General features: G+C 34.2%; 1 protein-coding gene across 2 annotated transcripts; it reads left to right on the top strand.

The window, feature by feature from the left end:
- Window positions 1-4,568: 4,568 nt before the first annotated feature.
- Window positions 4,569-21,197, top strand: LOC148311409 (salivary peroxidase/catechol oxidase-like). Of its 2 annotated transcripts, none has more exons than XM_088256699.1 (12): window positions 4,569-4,681; window positions 4,788-5,025; window positions 6,434-6,648; window positions 7,716-7,889; window positions 9,986-10,182; window positions 11,972-12,158; window positions 13,720-13,917; window positions 15,386-15,569; window positions 16,617-16,844; window positions 18,029-18,092; window positions 18,994-19,192; window positions 20,982-21,197. In XM_088256699.1, the coding sequence occupies exons 2-12, from the start codon at window positions 4,862-4,864 to the stop codon at window positions 21,155-21,157; spliced, it is 1,986 nt and encodes a 661-aa protein (XP_088112825.1). In that variant the 5' UTR covers window positions 4,569-4,681; window positions 4,788-4,861; the 3' UTR covers window positions 21,158-21,197. The 2 variants fall into 2 exon arrangements, with proteins under 2 accessions (XP_088112825.1, XP_088112824.1); XM_088256698.1 differs by having other exon boundaries at window positions 4,569-4,595.
- The last annotated feature ends 85 nt before the right edge of the window (window positions 21,198-21,282 follow it).

The following is a 21,282-nucleotide window of genomic DNA, read 5'->3' on the forward strand; positions in this document are numbered from 1 at the left end:
ATCTCATCAAAGATGTCTCTAGTGAATAGTGAAATTCTTGTGATGCACGCAATATGTTTCGAATTTGAACAATATATATATATATATATATATATATATATATATATATATATATATATATATATATATATATATATATATATATATATATATATATATATATATATATACAATATATATATATATATATATATATATATATATATATATATATATATATATATATATATATATATATATATATACATATATATATATACATATATATATATATATATATATATATATATATATATATATATATATATATATATATATATATATATATATATATATATATATATATATATATATATATATATATATATATATATATATATATATATATATATATAGTTCCAAGAATTTGAGTAGTGTGGTTGTCAATCATGGGTGGAATTGGTAAATGTTACACGTGTGTAAAGTGATCACTTAAACCAGCCTATGACGGTCGCAATCCCCGTAAATGCCCAGACTTCCACATTCTTCTTAATCTATATTGAGATGTCAAAAAATAATATGAAATTTATTGTAGTTTTGAATTTTGAATGTAGTACCTAACCTATTTTTTGTATCAAATTTTATATGTATATGTAAAGAGAGTATGGTAAAAAGTAATACATTTACCTGAAAGTAATACATTTTGAATACGTATTTATTTAAAATTATACCATACTCATGGCTACCTATTATATTTATTCCACCCATACTTACATAACTATGCAATATTTAGTAAATCTATAAATTTATCTGAAAATTCAAATATAGTATAACTGAAATGAAAAGGGGTGTTTTTATTTTTTATTTTCATGCAATCCGGGTTTCATAATACAATATACATCCTGCAAATATAACCAAGCGATTTAAAAAATATATGTATACTATATATTCCAGCCAACCAAAAGCAGACAGTCTGACAGACAGACTGGTCAAATTAAGATCGAGATGTGATTTTGATTATTATTTTTTTTAATTTACATGCATATGTAACTCAATAACAATGTACATATTTATTTTATTTTTTAATATGGATACAAAAGTTTTTTTTTAATAATTTTAATTAATTTTCTAGACATTTTTACTGTTCTGAAATCTTAAAATTAATAACGCAGTTCTCTCCAATAAATAGTACACTTATTATTTTTTGTTTATGTTTGCTGGCGATATAATTTATCATAATTATAATATTGAAATTACTTTTTGTGTTTTTTCTTTCTTAGATGAACATATAAGTATATACATTCAAATATATTTTTTTAAATACACAAAATGAAATAACAGAAAGTTTTGAAGAAAGCATTAAAAAAATAATAAGACGTACCAAAAGAAAAAGAAAAATCTCAATATTATACACATAATAGTGGTCAAGGTAAGGTCACAGTAATAGTGGTCAAAGTAAGGTCAAGATAAAAGTGGTAATGGGAAGGTCAATATAATAATAATAATAGTCAGGTTACGGTAATAGTGGTCAAGGTAAGGTCACGGTAATAGTGTTCAAGATAAGGTCATGGTAATAGTGGTCAAGGTAAGGTCACGGTAATAGTGGTCAAGGTAAGGTCACGGTAATAGTGGTCAAGATAAGGTCACGGTAATAGTGGTCGAAGTGAGTAGGCGAGTCATATTAACGAGAAGGAAAAAAATATATATGAAGTTGCAGTGAAAATGGATTAATAATTACAATATTATAATATATTGATGGCACTCTCAATTGATGGATAGAAAGTGAGTAGAATCATGTAAGGAGTTGAGGGGAATAGTGGTAGAGATGATATGAAGGTCAGGAAAGATTGAAATTATATGTTCCAGGCGTTTTCGGAAGGTTTTTCAAGTAGAAAGGTGATTTAAATATAAAACAAACCAACATTTTAGTCTTTAAAAAAAAACACGACTATTTTCGAGAACTACAGATGTTCTCGAAACTATTGTGTTTGCATCAATCAACTCAAAAAGTAGTTTAATACAAGTGTTTTATTTTTATATTTAAATCACCATGTTTTTCCACAAAGTTGATGCCAAATCGATAAATTATAAATAAAAAGGTAACTTATTTCATAATTCGTTTGGAAAAATTACTGAATAATGACGTATTGTATCGAGGAAATGAAATTATCAACTCCTGAGAAGATCGAAGCGACCAAATGACGCCTAATACCAAATATCTGGATGTTTACTACCGTATTTTACGGACTATAAGATGTACTTTCATTTTTGAGAAATTAAAAAATCTACATTTTTATTATTAGATTTTAAAGGTAGACTAAAAAAATATACTTTATAAAACCAAACTGATCTTTGAGATCCTTGAAAATCGTGTCTGTTTTCTGTTTGCCTCAGAAAATATCGCATCGCACAATTCGCTCACTCATTTCAACAACGTCATATATCAAAATTCGTAAATTTTCAGTTGTGCATGTTTTCGAAATGCCCAGAAAATGTACTATATCCCAGCAAAAGAGGCATATTTTTAACCTAATATTTACCCGCTACAGGGCAGAAAGTGTTGTTTTTGCATTTTGAAGAAAATGTATTGATTAATCATTTTTTTTATATATAATAAATATTTTTCAAATGGAGTTAAAAATCTTCAGGTTTTACTTAAAAAGATCTGTTGCACAGTAAAAAGTTCAATAAGTGGCTTGATATTTATTTCGAATATATTTTAATTTATTTTTAAACTTTAAAAACGATCTCCTGAAAAATCAAGTGATATATGACGTTGTTGAAAGGAGTGAGCGAATTGTAGTGTGTTTTTGTGTACTACAAATGCACGTGTGGTTTACTACAATTCTTATTGTACGATTCCATTACTACAATGTTGCCAGACAGAGGTAGGTTTTCCGCGGCATCCAAAATATTTGGGCATTTTTAAGGAGGGAATTTTAAATCAACCACTGAACATTTTTGTATTAATCTCCAGTCTTATAATTCAAGTGCGTTTTTTCTGCACCTGAATTTTGAAAGCATTTTTTTTCTAGAAAAAAGTGTCTCATAGTCTGTAAAATGCCGTACTTATAAAGATTGCAATGTAAAATAATAATAAGTGGCAATGGGCAGGACATGTTGCAAGACAAGACCCAACAAAATGGACCCCTAAAATTTGAAGATGATATAAAAGGTATAGATATAGATAAAAAAAGGCGCTCAAAAAGATGGAAGAATACGGAAAAGGGCTTATCCAGCTGTAGAAAGACAGAGGGCCAAAGAAGAAGAAGAAGAAGAAAAATAAAAATAAAGATTGCATGCGAAAAACTGCCATTCTGAATTAACGCAGTTTCAGCGATATTTTTCTAATGACTAAGCGTTGATGATGAAGATATTATAAAAGTCATAAAATCACGATCTAAGTTTTTTTAGATATTCAAATACATGGGTTATCTTCTACATAACTTTGAAATAAATATATCATAATTTGATACGATAATATGATATAAGTAGCATCAAATAGAATTGAAATACGATAATTTGATATAAGCATTGAATTCGATATGAAATTTGTATGATTTCCACGTTTTTAACTGTCAGTAAGCATTCCACTAAAGTCTATAAATATAACTGCAAGTCGTATCATTAGCATAATTGCGAAAATTGTCAACTTTTAACGTCGTGTAATTTTTTCTATTTTTAATGAATTCATAATGATTTTATTGTATTGGGTTTACGCATTTATTACGTTATTTGTTAAAATCGGCGGCATAGAATGGGACACATTGGTGGACTCGAATTATCCCAAAATTTGCTCCAAAATTAATATATTTGGAGAGTCAAGAAATGGGCAAACGTCTCGTGAGTAAAAAATAATTAAATATTAACTAACTAAATAACTGACCAGCACGCCACTTCCGCAGGGGTACGCAGAGAGAATAGGACGCCACACCAATATGTCTTTGTAAACAATCTTCGCCTCTCCCACATTCATGCATATCTTTATACATACCCGTCGATTTTTCCCATTCCTGACCTGACCAAGCCCAAGTAATTGAAATTCTTGATCATTCCAAATTTTCCTAGTTTTCGCACAGTTTTCCTCTGCTTCTATTACCAACTACATTCGCCTCATAAATTTGTTTTTTTACTTTCTTACTCGTTAAGCAAAACACTCGTTAAGCCAAACAATTTTTCCCATAGAAATCAATATAAAATACGATAATGCGTTCCAGGCCGAAAAAAAAAATTTTTTTAACGTTTTTCAAATAAAATTGCATATAAATTGATAAGAAGTGTAAAAACGTGAATAATAATATGAATTCATGAGAAATAATCAATCAACGTTTCTTTGTTTCAAAATCACATTTGACAACACTCTCCAGTCGAAGTTTTTTCCAAGTGGAAGTGAGGGTCCTCTTGGTAAACCTCATTCCCAAGCCGCGAATGTCCCGGTTCACAAGAGAATGTCGTGAAAACCTTCCTCTGTTACTCGTTATGTGAAACATCGCTCGTTATGGCTCGTTGTATGAATTACTCGTTATGAGAGGTTCCACTGTATTTAATTTTTTACTTTAAAGTGTTCCGCCGATAAAACAGAGTGCAGCAGAGAAAAACCAAAATGGCAACGTTATGTGAGTTTTGAGAATTTAAGTGTCATTTAATAACTTTTTTATATATTTTTTCTCTCTGCGTACTCCAGCAGGATAGCGGTGTGATGGTTAGTTAGTTAGTTAAATGGGAATATGGAATTCTTATTAGAAATCCACAGTAGTGGAGGTGGAAGTAGTAGCTGTTCATTTGATGATTAAATATTATTTTTGCAGTCAACATTCCACCACTGGTGACCCAAGCAGATGCCTTCATCTATGTCCAGCGCGGTCAGAAGTTGGCCAAGAGTATGGACTCCATGATGGACTCATCCATCCCTAGGGAGCCCTTCCCATCCCTGGCTATGACGCACTTCTTCACCGCGCAGCTCAACCCTAACATCAAAGCTATCTCCACTGCTTCCAAAGCCAATTTGCTCGGAACCAGAATAATGCTAAATAAGAAATCTTCCTGGTAAGAATATTTTTAACTGTATTTCGCAAAAACAGTAAAGTACATTTTTTTTATTTTATATTTGTTCTTTGCCTATTATGTACAAAGATTAAGAGCATATTTAGTTTATATACATCAATCAAGATCTGTCACATAGCTGTCTTATTCGTCTTGTCACATTTTCGAAATCAGTCACCACCAAATCTGATAGATCCTTATGTTAATTTTTGTCAGCTAAATACCCTCTTTCGCACATCCTGTTTCCAATTTAAATCTCTCACACCAAATGAGGAACATCCTGTGATAATGTGTCTTCACATTCATAAGCAGAATCTTGTCTAATTCCAAAGGAAATGAAATAGTAAAGGACATTGGTACCATAAAACAAGCAAGGACATAAAATGCTGAACCATCTTCTAGTGGAATGGAAGGCATGTTAACGACAGTCAACAGTCTGCCTTCTCCTGAGGAGTTTTAGTGGTTTCCTCCCAAATGCTGAGAAGTACCTAATTAGCCCTCACTTTTTTAACCCTCCTTTTCCCAACACAGATTAAAATAAAAATAAAAATTTAGCTAGAAGTAACAAAAATCCACTTAATGATATATTAACCTTCTACATAATCATTAAGGTAAATTATGAAAGCAACTCCCATCTAAAAAAACTGATTTGCTTGATAGTACATTTAGCTATCATGATGGATGTCCCAGGTTGTGCTTTTTCACTCCAATATTTATTTTTTTATACAATTTTTTATAATTTAATATCTTTACATTTTTTTAAATAAAATTTAATAAAATTTCCATACATTTGTAATTAATACAATCTTATAATTTTATATTGTTTTTTGTGCATCTCATCAAAGATGAAGAAGAATATGGAAGTCTGGGCATTTACAGGGCTGACGACCGTCATAGGCTGGTTTAAGTGATCACTTTACACATGTGTAACATACACCGATTCTACCCATTATTGACAACCGCACCACATTTATAGTGGCATGTTACACATTAAAAAGATATATTACTGGGAAAAATATATTTTTTTCACAAAAAATACATATATATTGCCTATCTGATGAACTGGTACCTGAAGTTTAAGACTGACCTTGTCTTCATCATATCATAGACGATCAAATTAACATTACATCAATTTGAAGCAGTGTTCTATGTACCATTGGGGCGAATAAAAAAGCAGGCAAAGTACTAAGGAGGAATATGGAACAATCTAAGCTTTAACAGCGACCCTACTACCGCCTACCTCTGCAGGGAAATAGCGTAATGATAATAATAAATTTGGATAATTTATATAGCGACATTTTTGTAAAATACTACCTCAAGGGCGCTTCGTACTAGTAGTAGTAGTAGCAAGTTGAATGATATTGTCGCATAAACCATTTCCTCTGACCACATACGTTGTCTCTCTCTTCAGCGGCAGGATGACCCCCAACACGTTTGTGAGCTTCCTGGAGTCCAAGTGTTTCCGCGGAGCCCCGGGCCGCCGCCTGCCGCTGTGCGCCGGGCGCCGCCGCCTGGGGGCCCCCGAGAGCGCCCCGCTGGACGGCGCCTGCAACAACATGCAGAGGCCGCACTGGGGCGCCTCCATGCAGGCCTACACCAGGATTGCGCCGCACAACTATGCCGACGGTATGAAGAAGAAAACTCTAATTTGTATTTTCCATTGTGACATCTCAACAAAGGTGAAGAGGAATGTGGAAATCTGGGTATTTACACGATTTATGAGATAACAGTTGGGCTGAAAAGTTCGTAGGCTGACACATAGATGACATTACTGGAATTAAATTCATATGATTTTTAGTTAGTACCAATCATGAAAAGATACGTGCATAATTTTAAGTTTTGTACTGACATTTCTTAGTGGAACTGCATTTTATAGAATAAAATAACAACTATGTAGTTTTTTCCACATTAATTTTATCTGACCTGCAACAGGGTTTCGCCATAGCGCTACGACGAAACCTGGTTGCTGGTCAAATAAAATTAATGTGGGAAAAACTACACAGTTGTTATTTTATTCTATACGTGTATAAATTTGACAGCAGTCAGACAATTGGTTTGTGAGATATTGCATTGTGAGTGAAACTACTTTTAAATCGCTTTATACACATGTAATATTCGCCATTCCACCCATGATTGGCAACCACACTACTCACATTTTTGAACTCCTACATACAAATGTTTATCATAAATCTCACAACGCTTTATGTGTGAGTTCAGTTCACTGGAGTCATCTATTGTCGGTTTAAGTAAGCTTGTATTTAGCCAAGACTCATTGGCTCTAGAATATTCTTCGTTTGGGGCAGAGTATCTAAGGAATTTTGAAATAGCACTAAAAATTATATGCATTGCATTACCACAGTAATTACTTTCAATAAACCATGTCCTTTTACCAAAACAAGTCGATTTATTCTTATAACAATTTATTATTTTATCCATTGCGTTACATGGGAACAAAGGCCCTGGTATAATCTATATAAAATGCAGTTCCACCAAGAAATGTCAGTATAAAACTTAAATCTATTATAAAGTATAAAGTTTATAGTATAATGTATAAATTATGAATTATAAAGAGTATAGAAGAGTATTATAAGATAATGGAAAGTAGAGTTTATAAATGTCATTGAGAATAAAGTAATTTTTTATAGAAAATGTGTTTGTTAATTTTGGAGTATTTATTGAATTTTTGAATACAGGAATCTACAGCATGCCAGTCTCCAAGAGTGGAAGACCGCTGCCATCAGCACGGGTGCTGTCTTCCAGCCTGATGACTTCCGCTCCAACGCAATCAGCTGTCATCACGGCCATAGCTGTTTACTGGGGACAGATAATAGCGCATGACCTAACCATGAGAGTTATGGAACAACATGGTAAGATTCCATAATCCGTTGTCAATATTTTAAGCAATATATTATTTGTTAATTTTCAACCTAATGACTGCCACTCCAACACAATCAGCTGTCGTTCGACCATAGCTGTTTGGGGACAGCCAATAACGCATGGCCTAACTATGCGAGTTATGGAACAACATGGTAAGATTCCATTATCCGATGTTAACCAGTCCGGGAGTATGGACGTTAATGAATGTCAGTGTGAATTTTCCTTAAAGGAGTTTGGACGTTAATGGACGTCGAAGTCCGTCTGTCAGTTAGTATGATGTAACTTGTATAGCAATGACATCTGTGGATATTTGTGTGTAATTTGGTCATAACTGAAAAATATTTCAAATAGATGTTTTTTATAAAATAATCAAATATAATTTTAAAAATTTTATTATTATTTTTTCTTTATTTAAAATTCTTTTGCATTACATAAATTCAAAAACAAAAAATATTTATAAAAAATAAAAATGAATACAAAAAAAGATCCCACAAAATGTGTCCTGTGTGTGGGTATACAAAATAAATGGTCATAGTGCGGGGTATAAGGGTATAGGTTTCTAAGTATAATTAGTACAAAATACATAAAACTGAATTTAAATACAAAAAAAAAAATACTTGACTCTCAGTGAGCAATTTTTTTTTTTTTTAATTAAAACTTAAACATAAAAAAGATGACAAAGTAAAAAAGTAAAAAGCTAGCGATCATGTGCTAAATGAAAAAGGAACTTAAATCTGTCTCTTTTAAAAATAATCTAAGCAAATTTTTAAATTTACACGAACTTAGGGAATTAACATCTAACAAATAGTCTTTGTGGAATAAGTTGAACAGTTTTGGAGCTATGAAAAATGAGTGTCTTTGCGCAAGTCTGGATTTACAAAAAGGGATTTCTAATAAATTATTAATTCGTTGGCTAGATCTATTATTATTTTTAGGAAATAAATGTTGGCGCAAATAAACATATTTTAGACACTGTTGGCAATAGATTTCTCGTAGCTCCAAAAGTCTTCATAATACATCGATTTAATGAAAAAGAAGAAAAAAAATCATGTAAAAACACACTCCCCAGAGATAGTATCAATTTTTGTACTCCCGGAAAGATAATATTTTTAGCAATTCATAATTTTGCAAACTTTTCCCTTTTTTGTTTATTTATTTTCCAACATACACATAATTACAATTTATAATAATGTGGGTTTTTCCATTCCGAGATCACATTTTTCAATGCTTATTTATAAAATTACATGAAAAGAAAATAGTTTATGACATGCCATCAAATACGGCATGGCCAAATCATGTGACCTATTTCAGACCTAATTACATACTTTTCCATTTATGTTTGGCTTTCTTATATTCTTTATACCATTTCCCATCTCAACTTTCTAAGTGTTTTGACATATTATAATATTGATACATATCGCTCACTCCTTTCAAGAACGTCATAAATAAAAAAACTTGATTATTCAGGAGAATGTTTTTAAAGTTTAAAAATATAACACAATGTATTAAAAATAAATATCAAGCCACTTTTTGAACTTTTTACTGTGCAACAGATCTTTTTAGGTAAAACCTGAAGGTTTTTTCTCTATTTGAAAAATATTTAGTATATTTCAAAAAATATATTAAAACAATACCTTTTCTTTAAAATGCAAAAACAACATTTTCTACCCTGTAGAGGGTAAATATTAAATTAAAAATATGCCTCTTTTGCTGGGATATAGTACATTTTCTGGGCATTCCGAAAACATGCTCAACTGAAAATTGACGATTTTTGATTTATGACGTTCTTGAAAGGAGTGAGCGATGTGTAAGATCGAATGCCACATATGGGATAGGGACCAGAGCTAGGATATTTCAAAAAATAATTAAACAATACCTTTTCTTCAAAATGCAAAAACAACATTTTCTGCCCTGGAGCAGGTAAATATTAAATTAAAAATATGCCTCTTTTGCTGGGATATAGTACATTTTTTGGGCATACTGAAAACATGCATAACTGAAAATTGATGATTTTTTATTTATGACATTCTTGAAAGGAGTATTTTGTTTATGTAAATATTTAAATGATTAAATAATTATGTAATAGGTTCTGGTGGAGGTATTCAATGCTGCACAAGAGATGGCGGTAGCGCTCTATGGGGTGACGCACTCCACCCAGCCTGTGCGCCGATACAGGTGTCACAAAATGACCCCTTTTACTGCAAGCACGGAGTCAAATATCTCAACTTTGTGAGGTCACTCACTGCGCCCAACGGAGGCAACACTCTGGGACCAGCCGAGCAGGTGGGTACTTTTTTAGTAATTTCATTCAACACGTTGACTGGCAACATCGAGATAACTCTTAGCTTGCGTTCTTTGATAGGATGCCGACTATGAGTTATCTCGTACTGTGTTTACTTGCCATATTCGTGCAGCTACGATAAAATTCCTAGTATGTCAGTGCTAATATGTATAGATGGCGCATGGGATGAGAACAAAAATCAATGAACAGAAAATTTATTAATAAATGAACATAAAATATAATTATGTACTATAATTAGAGTTTTTAATAGTATTATATAAATAAAATTGGCTTGTTAGGCCGGAATTCCGAAAATTGCCTTGGTAGTCAATGTGTTAATTGATTCGGCTGTCAATTTGTGGTCAAATCTGTCCATTTTTAATTTAGGTGTCACTTAGTAAATATGTAGCACTATTTCTTAAAATCTTTAATAGTACTTTTTATCATCCTAAAGTCAACAAATGAGATCATTCGAGCCACAGCAGGGTGTATATGTATTTTCAACATGTCAACACAGATGAAGAAGATCATGGAAGCTACAAGTATTCTACCCAAAAACAAAATCATCTATCTGTCACATAATTTCCCCATTTACTAATATTTTCAAACCAGATCTATACTCATCTCTTTAAAAAACAATAATTTTAGATTTGCTAACATTCATTGGTAAATCACTTTCCTTGCACACATTATACACGCGCCTGCAGGTCTTTATCAGCAAGAAGAACAGCATCGTCAGCAAACAACAAAAGGCAACAGTCAAATTGTGCATTGTAGCTCCAACATTTAAACCTTTCAGTTCTTTCATACAATTATCCATGTATAGATTAAAAAGCCAGTACTATATAAATGTAGTGCATATTACTCATCCTCAGAAAACGAGTTTCTTATTTAGAATCTAGTTTACACAATATTGATTTAGTATGTATACCAAACAGTATAATGTCATAAATTAACATTTGTTTTTACAGCTGACTAAAATTGTGTCCTTAATGACTTCATTGTAATACGGGTTACATATTTACATTGTTTACTCTTTATTTTATTTAAAATCATTAATATCTGAAAGTCGTATTAAAAATGTTTATTATTTATATCACTTGCAAGGAAAGAAAATAGGTAGCACACGTTCAACTACTTAACTTAATAGAACGCCACATCACTCTGTTTTTGCAACGTTTCCACATTCACGTATCTATCTCTTTATACATACCCGCCCATTATTTCGGCTTTTACCCGACCAATTATTTGACACACTTGATCGTGCCAAGTTTTTCTCAGTTATTCTCTAACATTTCCAACTATTGCACATGCGCCTCATAAGTTTGTTTTGCCATTCTATCCTCACTCATCAGCCTCCGTAGTGTAATGGTCAACAGGCTCATCTACCAAACTGGAGGTCCTGGGTTCGATTCTCAGGGTGGGGTCAAATAAAAGTGATTTTTTCACTCTAATATTTATTAAATACTACCGTGGACTGGTACCTGAAGCGCAGGGCTGATCACCTTTGCTTCACATGTTAACAACGATCTAGATAACACTGCTTTTATGTAATGTAGTGCTCTATGCACCATTGGGTGCGGATAAGGGTTTGAAGAATCCTTACTCATACATTCCTCGCGTCCAAATACACCTTTCGGCTGATCCAGACTAATTTGTCCATTAGAGCCTAAATAAGTTTCACTTTGAAAATCAGCTACTAACAAAAAGCAAGAAAATTCTCCCACACCTTTGTATCATACCTCTCGTCCCATTCATTCTCCTTTCCAAATCCTCTGACGCTCCTTTCAGCTAAACTCCGTATCCTCCTTCCTCGACTGCTCCCCGGTGTATGGATTCCACACGGCGCTGGCGGACCAGCTCCGAGAGTACTCCGGAGGACTACTGAGAATGACCCAAGCTGGCCAGTTGCCCCAGACACCAAATACTAGCAAGATATGTGACACGTCCCAAGGAAACTGCCCTTGCTTTCTGACAGGTATACCATGTAGCTTAGACGTCTAAATGGATATGAAAGATGCAGAAATGCCTCTCAAAACGTACTTAAATCGGTCCAGAAGCAAGTTCGTTATGTAAAATGCGTTTTCCCCATAACAATAAAAAAAAAAAGTTTTGCGGTATAATATACGGTACATTTCGGAGTTACATTGATTATTTACCTCACTTATTATAATATGTACACATATTTATTTACAGTGAAAAAACACATATTTATTTCGACCCCCCCTGAGATCGAACCCGGGACCTTTAGCATGTCAGCCAAATGTGCTATCAAGCAAATCACTTCACTATGTAGTCTGAAAAGGTTTTATTTTTAAATGGGTGTTGCATTTATAATTTACCTTGATTATTATGTACACGGTTTATTTATTTATTTATTTATTTAAACTTCATGTACAGAAAATAAAAAGTACATTGGCGGGCTTATTGCTAAAAAGCAATATCTTCCAACCGACCAAAGACGGACTAGTGATATTGATCAAAACGTTTGATACCATATATAGCCGTTTGCAATCAGTGGGCAGATAGTACTTGAACATTTAAAAGAATCATATAGTTTATAAATCATTAAGTGGATTTTTGTTTCTTCTAGCTAAAAAAATGTTTTATTTTAATCTGTGTTAGGAACAGGGGGGATAATTTAGTTTGAGCCAAGCAGGAACTTCTCAGCATTTGCTCGTTGCTAGGAGAAAACCACGTATAACTCCTCAGGAGAAGCCGGACTGCTGACTGTCGTCAGCAAGCCTTTCGTTCCATTAGAAGAGGCTTCAGCGTTTTGTGTCCTAGCTTAGTTTATGGTACCAATATCCTTCACTTTTTTTATCATGGTATCATACCACCTCTCGTGAGAGTTCCTTATGAACCAACACGCATCCAATGTTGGATAGGTCGTCACCCACGCGCCTCTAGCTGAAAGTCTTTAAAAGCCATGGGGGAAATATAGTACTTTAACATGAAAAAAATACTCGGGGGGGTTTTTTATTTATTTTTTAGTCAGACTCAGATTAAGGAAAGTCTACTAACACTTGCAGGGTCAAATCCTCTCGTTCCATTCTTAGCTTCTTGGCTGCTGGCTTCTTCAAAAACTTCCAATGTTGTCTCTCTTTTCTTCAACACCTACGGGAAAAACGGGCAAGGGTATAATTGTAGAGATGGTTGATCCTGTTGGCCTCAGCTGAGTTTGAATAGTGAGTGTTGTAAACTCCTGAACCTCTCCCTATTTGACCAGGATGTCCTTGATGACAGCAGTTGAGATTGTTTGATTTGATTGCTCCTCCTTGTTGTCAGATCAAGCTTCCCTTTGAACTTCATCATTTTGCTGGGCTAGAAGTGCTTGGAGCTCTTCAGTTGTCAGCTTTTTGCTACGATATAGTCCGTTGTGTGAAGCGAGATTTGTTGTGTGAGCCGCGTAATTGATGAACAAAAAGAACAGATTCTGTTGGCCTTAGCTGGTTTGAATAGTGACTCTCATTTCTAACACTTTCTTTATCATTCATTTCTCATTTCTGTCCTTATCATTCACTCTCATTTCTCTTTAGGTGATATGAGATCCAATCAAACTCCTGGCCTGGCCGCCTTGCAGACAGTGCTGGTTCGAGAACACAACAGATTGGCCCGTGCTTTGGCCGTGATCAACCCTCATTGGAGAGATGAAAGACTCTATCAAGAGACGAGGAGGATAGTCATAGCGCAGTTCCAGCACATTACTTACCACGAATGGCTTCCATTGTTCATTGGTATGTAAAATCTGTTAAAATATAGCAAAAGTATGTGAAGACAGATCTCCTGGCTCCAGAATAAATGAGATTGGACGGGGATGAGGAGCGTCGAGGCGCTGTTTAGAGCTGCCCAAGACAAGGACAATTACTCTCAAGTGATAGTCGATGTCAGGGGGACCTGACATGACACAAACAGAAGATACCTATTTTACGATCTGTAAGATGCACCTTAACTTCTATGGTTTTTTTTTTTGATAATATTTTTACCATTTTTATTATTAGATTGCAAAGCCAGACTAAAAAATCTTACATAACATATCAGAATAGATGAAGAATAATATGGAATTTATGTATTAATTTTAAATCAAACACAGATTTTTTGAGTCTACTAAGTTGTATTTTATTAACAAAAACACATAAAAAATTATATTGTGACAATTGTTTCGCCTTGTTAGGGCATTATCAAACGAATGTTTGATAATGCCCTAACAAGGCGAAACAATTGTCACAATATAATTTTTTATGTGTTTTTGTTAATAAAATACAACTTAGTAGACTCAAAAAATCTGTGTTTGATTTAAAATTAATACATAAATTAAAATGGAGTTCTACAAATTAAACGCCAAATCAATAAATAATAATATGGAAGTTTGGGTATTAACAGGACTTACTAGGGCTGGTTAAGTGATCACTTTACACTGGACACTTTACACTTTACACTTTACAATGGTGGAGACTGACCGGAGCATTTCGTTGTAACGTCACATGTTACGCTGCGAGCATTCAGGCAGTCAGTACAGCGAGCAGAGCTGCTCGCCCGCTCCTTGCTCCTCGCTCCGAATGTTCCATCTGAAATCGGATGCAATTTTAGCTTAGTACCAAGGTTGCCAATCTGCGGGAAATTCCCCAAACTGCGGGGACACTTTTTATTTCTTCATCTGGAGTAAGCTGTAATTTATTAAAATCACAGAACCAAGAATCACGTCTTCGTCGTCTGACGTTTTAACTATAAATGCAAAGATTCATACAGATTTTAGGTTATTGATTCTATACAAATTTAATACAGATTTCTAGACTTTAATTCAGATTTTTTGGTTTGGCATATAGCAACACTGAACACAAGGCCACAAGCGAGCAATTGCATTCTAAACAAGCACTGATCGCGGTCAGTCAGCAATGTGTAACGTAGCGTATGACATTACGTTACGACAAAATGCCCCGGTCAGTCTCCACCATAACGTTCACCATTCTACCCATGATTGATAACCACACCACTAAATATTTCGGAACTCCTAGATATCATTGATCTGATCGCTTAACCAGTCTATGATAGGTCATGAGCCCTGTAATCACCCAGGCTTTCATATTTTTCTTCATCTATGTTGAGATGAATTTTTTTTTAAGTATCCTTAAATACCGATTTGAAAGATGCATTGGCAGGAAGTGCTAGCAGATAAATCAAATGAATGTAATGATATTTTTCCAGGTAATGATTATGTCCGCCGTTACCAAATATCAAAAGATGGTCTGTATTCGTTCGACTACAATCCAGATATCAATGCAGGGATAATCAACTCGTTTGCAGCGGGAGCCTTTCGGTTCCTGCACACCATGGTACCCGGGGAGGTTAGGATCATCCCCGAGGGTGATCGACAACAATTTGAGATCAAGTTAGTTTCTATATATGTAACAATATTTATATTATTCAATATTCATATCGCCGTGGCGTAGTTGGGTAATTGGCGTTGCGGGTTCGGTTTCCGCCAATTGCAAAATAAATTCAAGAAAGATTTATTTTCAATTGGTCTGGGTGTGTTTGTGATGTATTTTTCACATTTACTTTCCCTATCATTACTATCCTACCTACAGACAAGCCTCTTAAAGTAGAGGCTTTGCGTGTTATTCTTTTCGGGGGGAAAAAAAGATACTAGATTATTCCCAAAGGATGAGATGTCAATTAAAAGGTTTTTCAACTTGATATGAAACATCTATCATCATCATCATCAGCCTGTGTCCGTCCACTGTTGAACGTAGGCCTCCCGCATGAGTCTCCATCCTCTTCGATCCTCCGCCTTCCGCATCCAGGTCACTCCCGCTATTCTTCTTATATCGTCAGTCCATCTTGTAGGGGGTCGGCCGATGCTTTGTTTGCCAGTTCTTGGGCGCCAAGAAAAGTATTGGAATGGCGCCCAAGAAACATCTATCATTCCTCTGTATATGAAAGAAGATGGATGTAAGAATCCTCTTTATATGAAAGAAGATGGAATATAAAGAGGAACGATAGATGTTTCATATCAAGTTGAGACACCTTTAAATATTTCTAAGTAACCGTACCTTACATAACGCGTTCTAAACTAATGTAACCTATCCGAATAAAACCTAACCTTAATTATTTGAAACATGACATTTATTGATATAAATTTGTGAATTCATACGAATTTAACATTCTTACTTATGTTTAGCATTTTTATTCTTATTTTACATCTTTTTCTTATGTCAAAAATATTATTCAATTATATTCCCTTCATAAATTTGTTTTACTGTTCTTTCTTCACTCATTCGGTTCACATGCCCAAACCATCTCAACACACCTTTCTTAATTACATTGATAATGCTTATCTCAGCCTTGCATTCTTTCCTTATATACCACCATTCGAATATCTATCAAACATCATATTTAAAGTGTTAAGGTGTGATTGAAAATGCTCTGTTTTCAGATTAAGTGACCAATATCTCAAGCCGTGCATTCTGCAGCATTTTCCCAAGGCCGTATCCGGTGTTATGAAGGGAGCTGCAGACCAAGCTGCAATGGAAGTGGATAATTCCTTTACTCCGGAGCTAACTAACTTTCTGTTCAAGGCTCCCAACAGCTGGGGGCTAGATTTGATAGCATTCGACATACAAAGGGGAAGAGACCACGGTTTGGCATCGTACAACACATTTAGGTATGTATTATACATTTCTGTGGTGCATGGGGCATTGCATCGTTTCGCCACAGTGTTATCTTGATCATTAACCTTCCTCTCATCATTGTTCAGGGTGGTTGTGCAGCTACGCTAGCTATGGCAGCTATTTGCGACAATTTTTATGTTTTTTAGATACTTACCAGAGCTAACATTACAAAATTGATACATTTCAACTTCAACAATGGTCAATAAAAACAACAATCAGGAATATTCACATTTTTCCCGTTTTTAAACCTTATTTTCATATGGTGTACAAAATACATATCAACGCGGAAGTTTTTAGCACCGTAAGGGAAAGGTTAACCGGATCCACGCGGCTCGCATAACCGTATGTGTTTTCATAAAACATGCCCCATACGCGGCTGACATAGGCGTATGTGTTTTTACTTTGCTCCAAGTTTCGAACCTCAGTTCAACTTGGAGGGATTTTTTCATGGTGTGGAACTTTGGACAAAATAATACGTCAATCCTTGGCCTTATGACATCTGTTGAAATATCTGACTAATAATTTGTAACACCACAAGGATAAATAAAAGAACAGATCCCTGATTTTTCTTGCGGTCGGTAATTAGTCCGCGCCATAATCATGCCCTATATCTGTCTCACTCTCGACGCTACGCATCGCCAGTGGGTAAGAGTGACACACGATGCGTGCTTTGATTTATTTATGTTACGATCTTATTTGTTTATATTACGATATATTTCAAGAATAATGTGACACAAGTGTATTATAGAGTACCAAAAAGGCACAATAAATCCCATTGAACATTTTTGTTTAGGAAAATAAATTGTTTCTTAACTAAATACATGATAAAAGTAATCATTTAAAAAACGGCGAAATACCGCCGCGCACCGGCGTCTCTCAGGAACAAAGTTAACGGGAACTCAGGCGTCTCTCAGGAACAAAGTTAAAGGCAAAGCGATCACTCCTGCACCTCAGAGTCAAAGTCCAGGGTAATATTAAATAAATATACAGTGTAAAATCACTAATATTTATTTTCAACCCACCCCCCCTGGGAATCGAACCCGGGACCTCCAGCATGGTAACTAAACATGCTAACCATTATATCATGGCGGTGAAAATGTAATAAGTTACTTATAAGAAATTGAAATTCCTTTTTAAAATTATACAGCATGCTTATTATTTTTTTCTTGTGTTTCAGATCTTTATGCGGTTTGAAAAGAGCAAATTCTTTTGAAGATTTAGTAAAAGAAATACCACTGGAGGTAGGTGGAAATAAAATTAATCACTTAGAAAGTACAGGTGAACCTTATTGTCAAGTTGAAATTGGTTCCAAAGAAATGTGGATCATATTATATTCACTCTTGTTATTAATTCTTATGAAATCAATGGTAGAAGATTCATAAAATGCACTATCGTGATATTTAATTCTTAGCTGATTTATGATATTACAAAAAAGGGTTAAAAATAGTATTCAGTTTTGTTCAAAACATATAAAATCCCACTACAGTCTATGTACAAAGAGCCACCCTGTGAGAAAACATTCAACTACCTCATGAAATACCATTATCAAACCCTTATCCGCACCCCAATGGTGCATAGGACACTGCATCATATAAACGCAGTGTTATCTTGATCTTTTTACACATGAAGGAAAGGTGATCAGCCCTCCGCTTCAGGTACCAGTCCAGGGTAACATTGAATAAATATTACAGTGAAAAAATCACTTATATTTATATGACCCCCCCTGGGAATCGAACCCGGGACCTCCAGAAGGGTAGCCGAACGGGCTGACCATTACACTACGGAGGCGAACAAAATACCATAATACAAGAAAATCATTTGGATCAATTTCTTCACCAGGGTGCTCATTTTCCGCATTCCGCTAGGGCCCATTTTTTTTGCCTGTATGTTGTACGGCCAAATTGGGCAAAGGGTTAAAGCTATGCAAACACATATGAATAGAGAAATTAACATCTACTTATCATCAAAGTGAAGTAACAGTATCAAATACCAACAAAAATCAAATATAGGTATTACTAGCGCTGTACGAAGCTTAGAGGGGTTATCTGACTTTGGTATTGTAAGATGTAAAAAAAAGAATGATGCAAAATGGCCTTTATTGCTTTGTTTGATATATTTAGAATATAAAATGGAGATTTTCAGAGAATCAAAGCCATGAAGGGAGTGTACGAGTGTGTAGATGACATAGACCTGTTTGTGGGCGGGATGATGGAGAAAGACATCTACGGGTCCGTCCTTGGACCCACCTTCCAGAGCATCGTGGGGGAACAGTTCTACAGGACGCGAGTCGGGGATAGGTTCTTCTACGACGTCGGAGACATGCCACACTCATTCACTCCGGGTAAATAAAACAACAATATATAATAATATATTATTTATTGATTTGAGATTAAAGAAAGATGGTTTAACTATTTTTAATCGAAATTTTATTTGGTAAATACCACTATTTTTAAAAATCTATTGTGACATATCGCTCACTCCTTTCAAGAACGTCATAAATCAAAAATCGTCAATTTTCAGTTGTGCATGTTTTCGGAATGCCTAGAAAATGTACTATATCCCAGCAAAAGAGGCATATTTTTAACTTAATTTTTAACTGCTACAGGGCAGAAAGTGTTGTTTTTGCATTTTGAAGAAAAGGTATTGTTTAACCTTTTAACTGCCGGTAGGTACATGTATGGCGGTACCCTTCTAAACATATCGTTATTGAAAGTGTAATAACGTTTATTTATACAACTTACGAAATAAATGAAGAGCATGCCAGTCGTGCAGTCATTTATCCATAATCATAAAATTAATTGTTCATGGTGCAGGGTTGTCACAAAATTTGACATAGAAAATATGAAAACTAAATTATATGTCAAAAGTAATTGTTTATGTTAGTTTAATATTAAAAGTATACACACACAGTATGATTTAAAAAAATTAAAAATTGAAAATCATCAGAATCGACACTAAAATCATTGTCATCAGATTCGGCAGTGACGGCAACTCAGGGATTATTGGACAACCCTGGGCGCCATTAGTTGATCGCACGACAAAGCTCTCTTTAATTTACGTTTAAAGTGGTAAAAACAAATTCTGTTTCAATTCTAAGTATGCAAAGATATTCTCAATAGATGTCACTATGCGTTCAATATATTTATACATTTTAAATAATTGATTTTCTTTAGTAAAAGCCCATTTAAAACGGCGCGTCTTAAGACGTAATTTTTGTATGAGCGGCGCTCCTTTCACATAAAATTATGCGTCTTAAGACGCTTTTGGCAGTTAACCGGTTAATTATTTTTTTTTTAATATTAAATATTTTTAAAATGCAGAAAAAACATTCTCCTGAAAAATCAGGTTTTTTGATTTATGACGTTCTTGAAAGGAGTGAGCGGTATGTTTCAATATATTCAGCATCATTTTCAAACACCGTATGTAAATACCACTTTTTTAACACATTATTTTCGGACGGTTTTTTCATAAACCCTAACCCTAAATATACTCAGAGATTCTGCCGCCCGACCCTCAGTATACTACTCACGAGTAACCACAAACTCAATTCCCATCTGTACAATGTTTTTTTGGCATCTCTCGCGCTCTACCAAAAGTAACCAAATAAAACGCTTATAAGTGTCTCCTGCTCTCAACCAACAGTATGTAAAAGACGCTTTTAAGTATTTCCCGTAAACGATCTGTTAAGATTACTTTTCAGTTTATGATCACAACAATCTAATAGTTTGTATTTTTACTTGTTGATGAAAACATCCGTAGTTCTCAAAACTAGTCCTTGTTACATTATTATATCGTGGGTATACTGGCAAAAAATGTTGACTCTAAAATCCCTGTTAATAAAGCTTTTAGCCTGAATAAAATACCCGCTATTAAACTTTAAGTTGAATTTAGTTTTAAAACTACATAAATTTGACATTTCAAACTACTTAGTGTATTTGCCACTTTAAAGAATGCTGAAAACTTTATAATACTGCATCATTAAGTCGAAGTTGCATATTTTCGAGTTGACGTTTTTTGCCAGTACACCCACTCTAAATGAAATGTTCCATCTGCTTCATTTTTGGGAGCAAGAAAGGCAAAATGCACGACATTTTGGTGAACACACTGATTTTTTTTTGGTATATTTTCAGCTCAACTCCAAGAATTAAAGAAGGCTTCCATAGCAAGATTAGTTTGTGAGAATACCAACATTCAAGACATGCAGTGCAAGGCATTCGAACTGGTGAGCGGAATGAATCCACTCCTGAAATGCCACGACACCATTAATATTCCTGAGATTGACCTTCAACACTGGAAAGAACGCTGATTATGTAACATTTATTTAAATAAAACATCTGATTTTAGAATGAAATATTTTATTATATTATCTAAACATAAATTTTATTACATTGGTATTTTTATATTATTTTATAATGTCTGAAATGAATGTAA

Source organism: Brachycentrus maculatus, unplaced genomic scaffold, assembly GCF_059751285.1.
Source record: "Brachycentrus maculatus isolate JH-2025_06_01 unplaced genomic scaffold, ASM5975128v1 h1tg000065l, whole genome shotgun sequence".
NCBI lineage: Eukaryota > Metazoa > Arthropoda > Insecta > Trichoptera > Brachycentridae > Brachycentrus > Brachycentrus maculatus.

Excerpts from the sequence above, each read along its gene's own strand:
- LOC148311409 (XM_088256698.1), top strand. Across the intron at positions 13,918-15,385 it reads ATGGCTTCCATTGTTCATTG|GTAATGATTATGTCCGCCGT; the intron begins GTATGTAAAATC and ends ATATTTTTCCAG. Across the intron at positions 15,570-16,616 it reads CGACAACAATTTGAGATCAA|ATTAAGTGACCAATATCTCA; the intron begins GTTAGTTTCTAT and ends CTCTGTTTTCAG.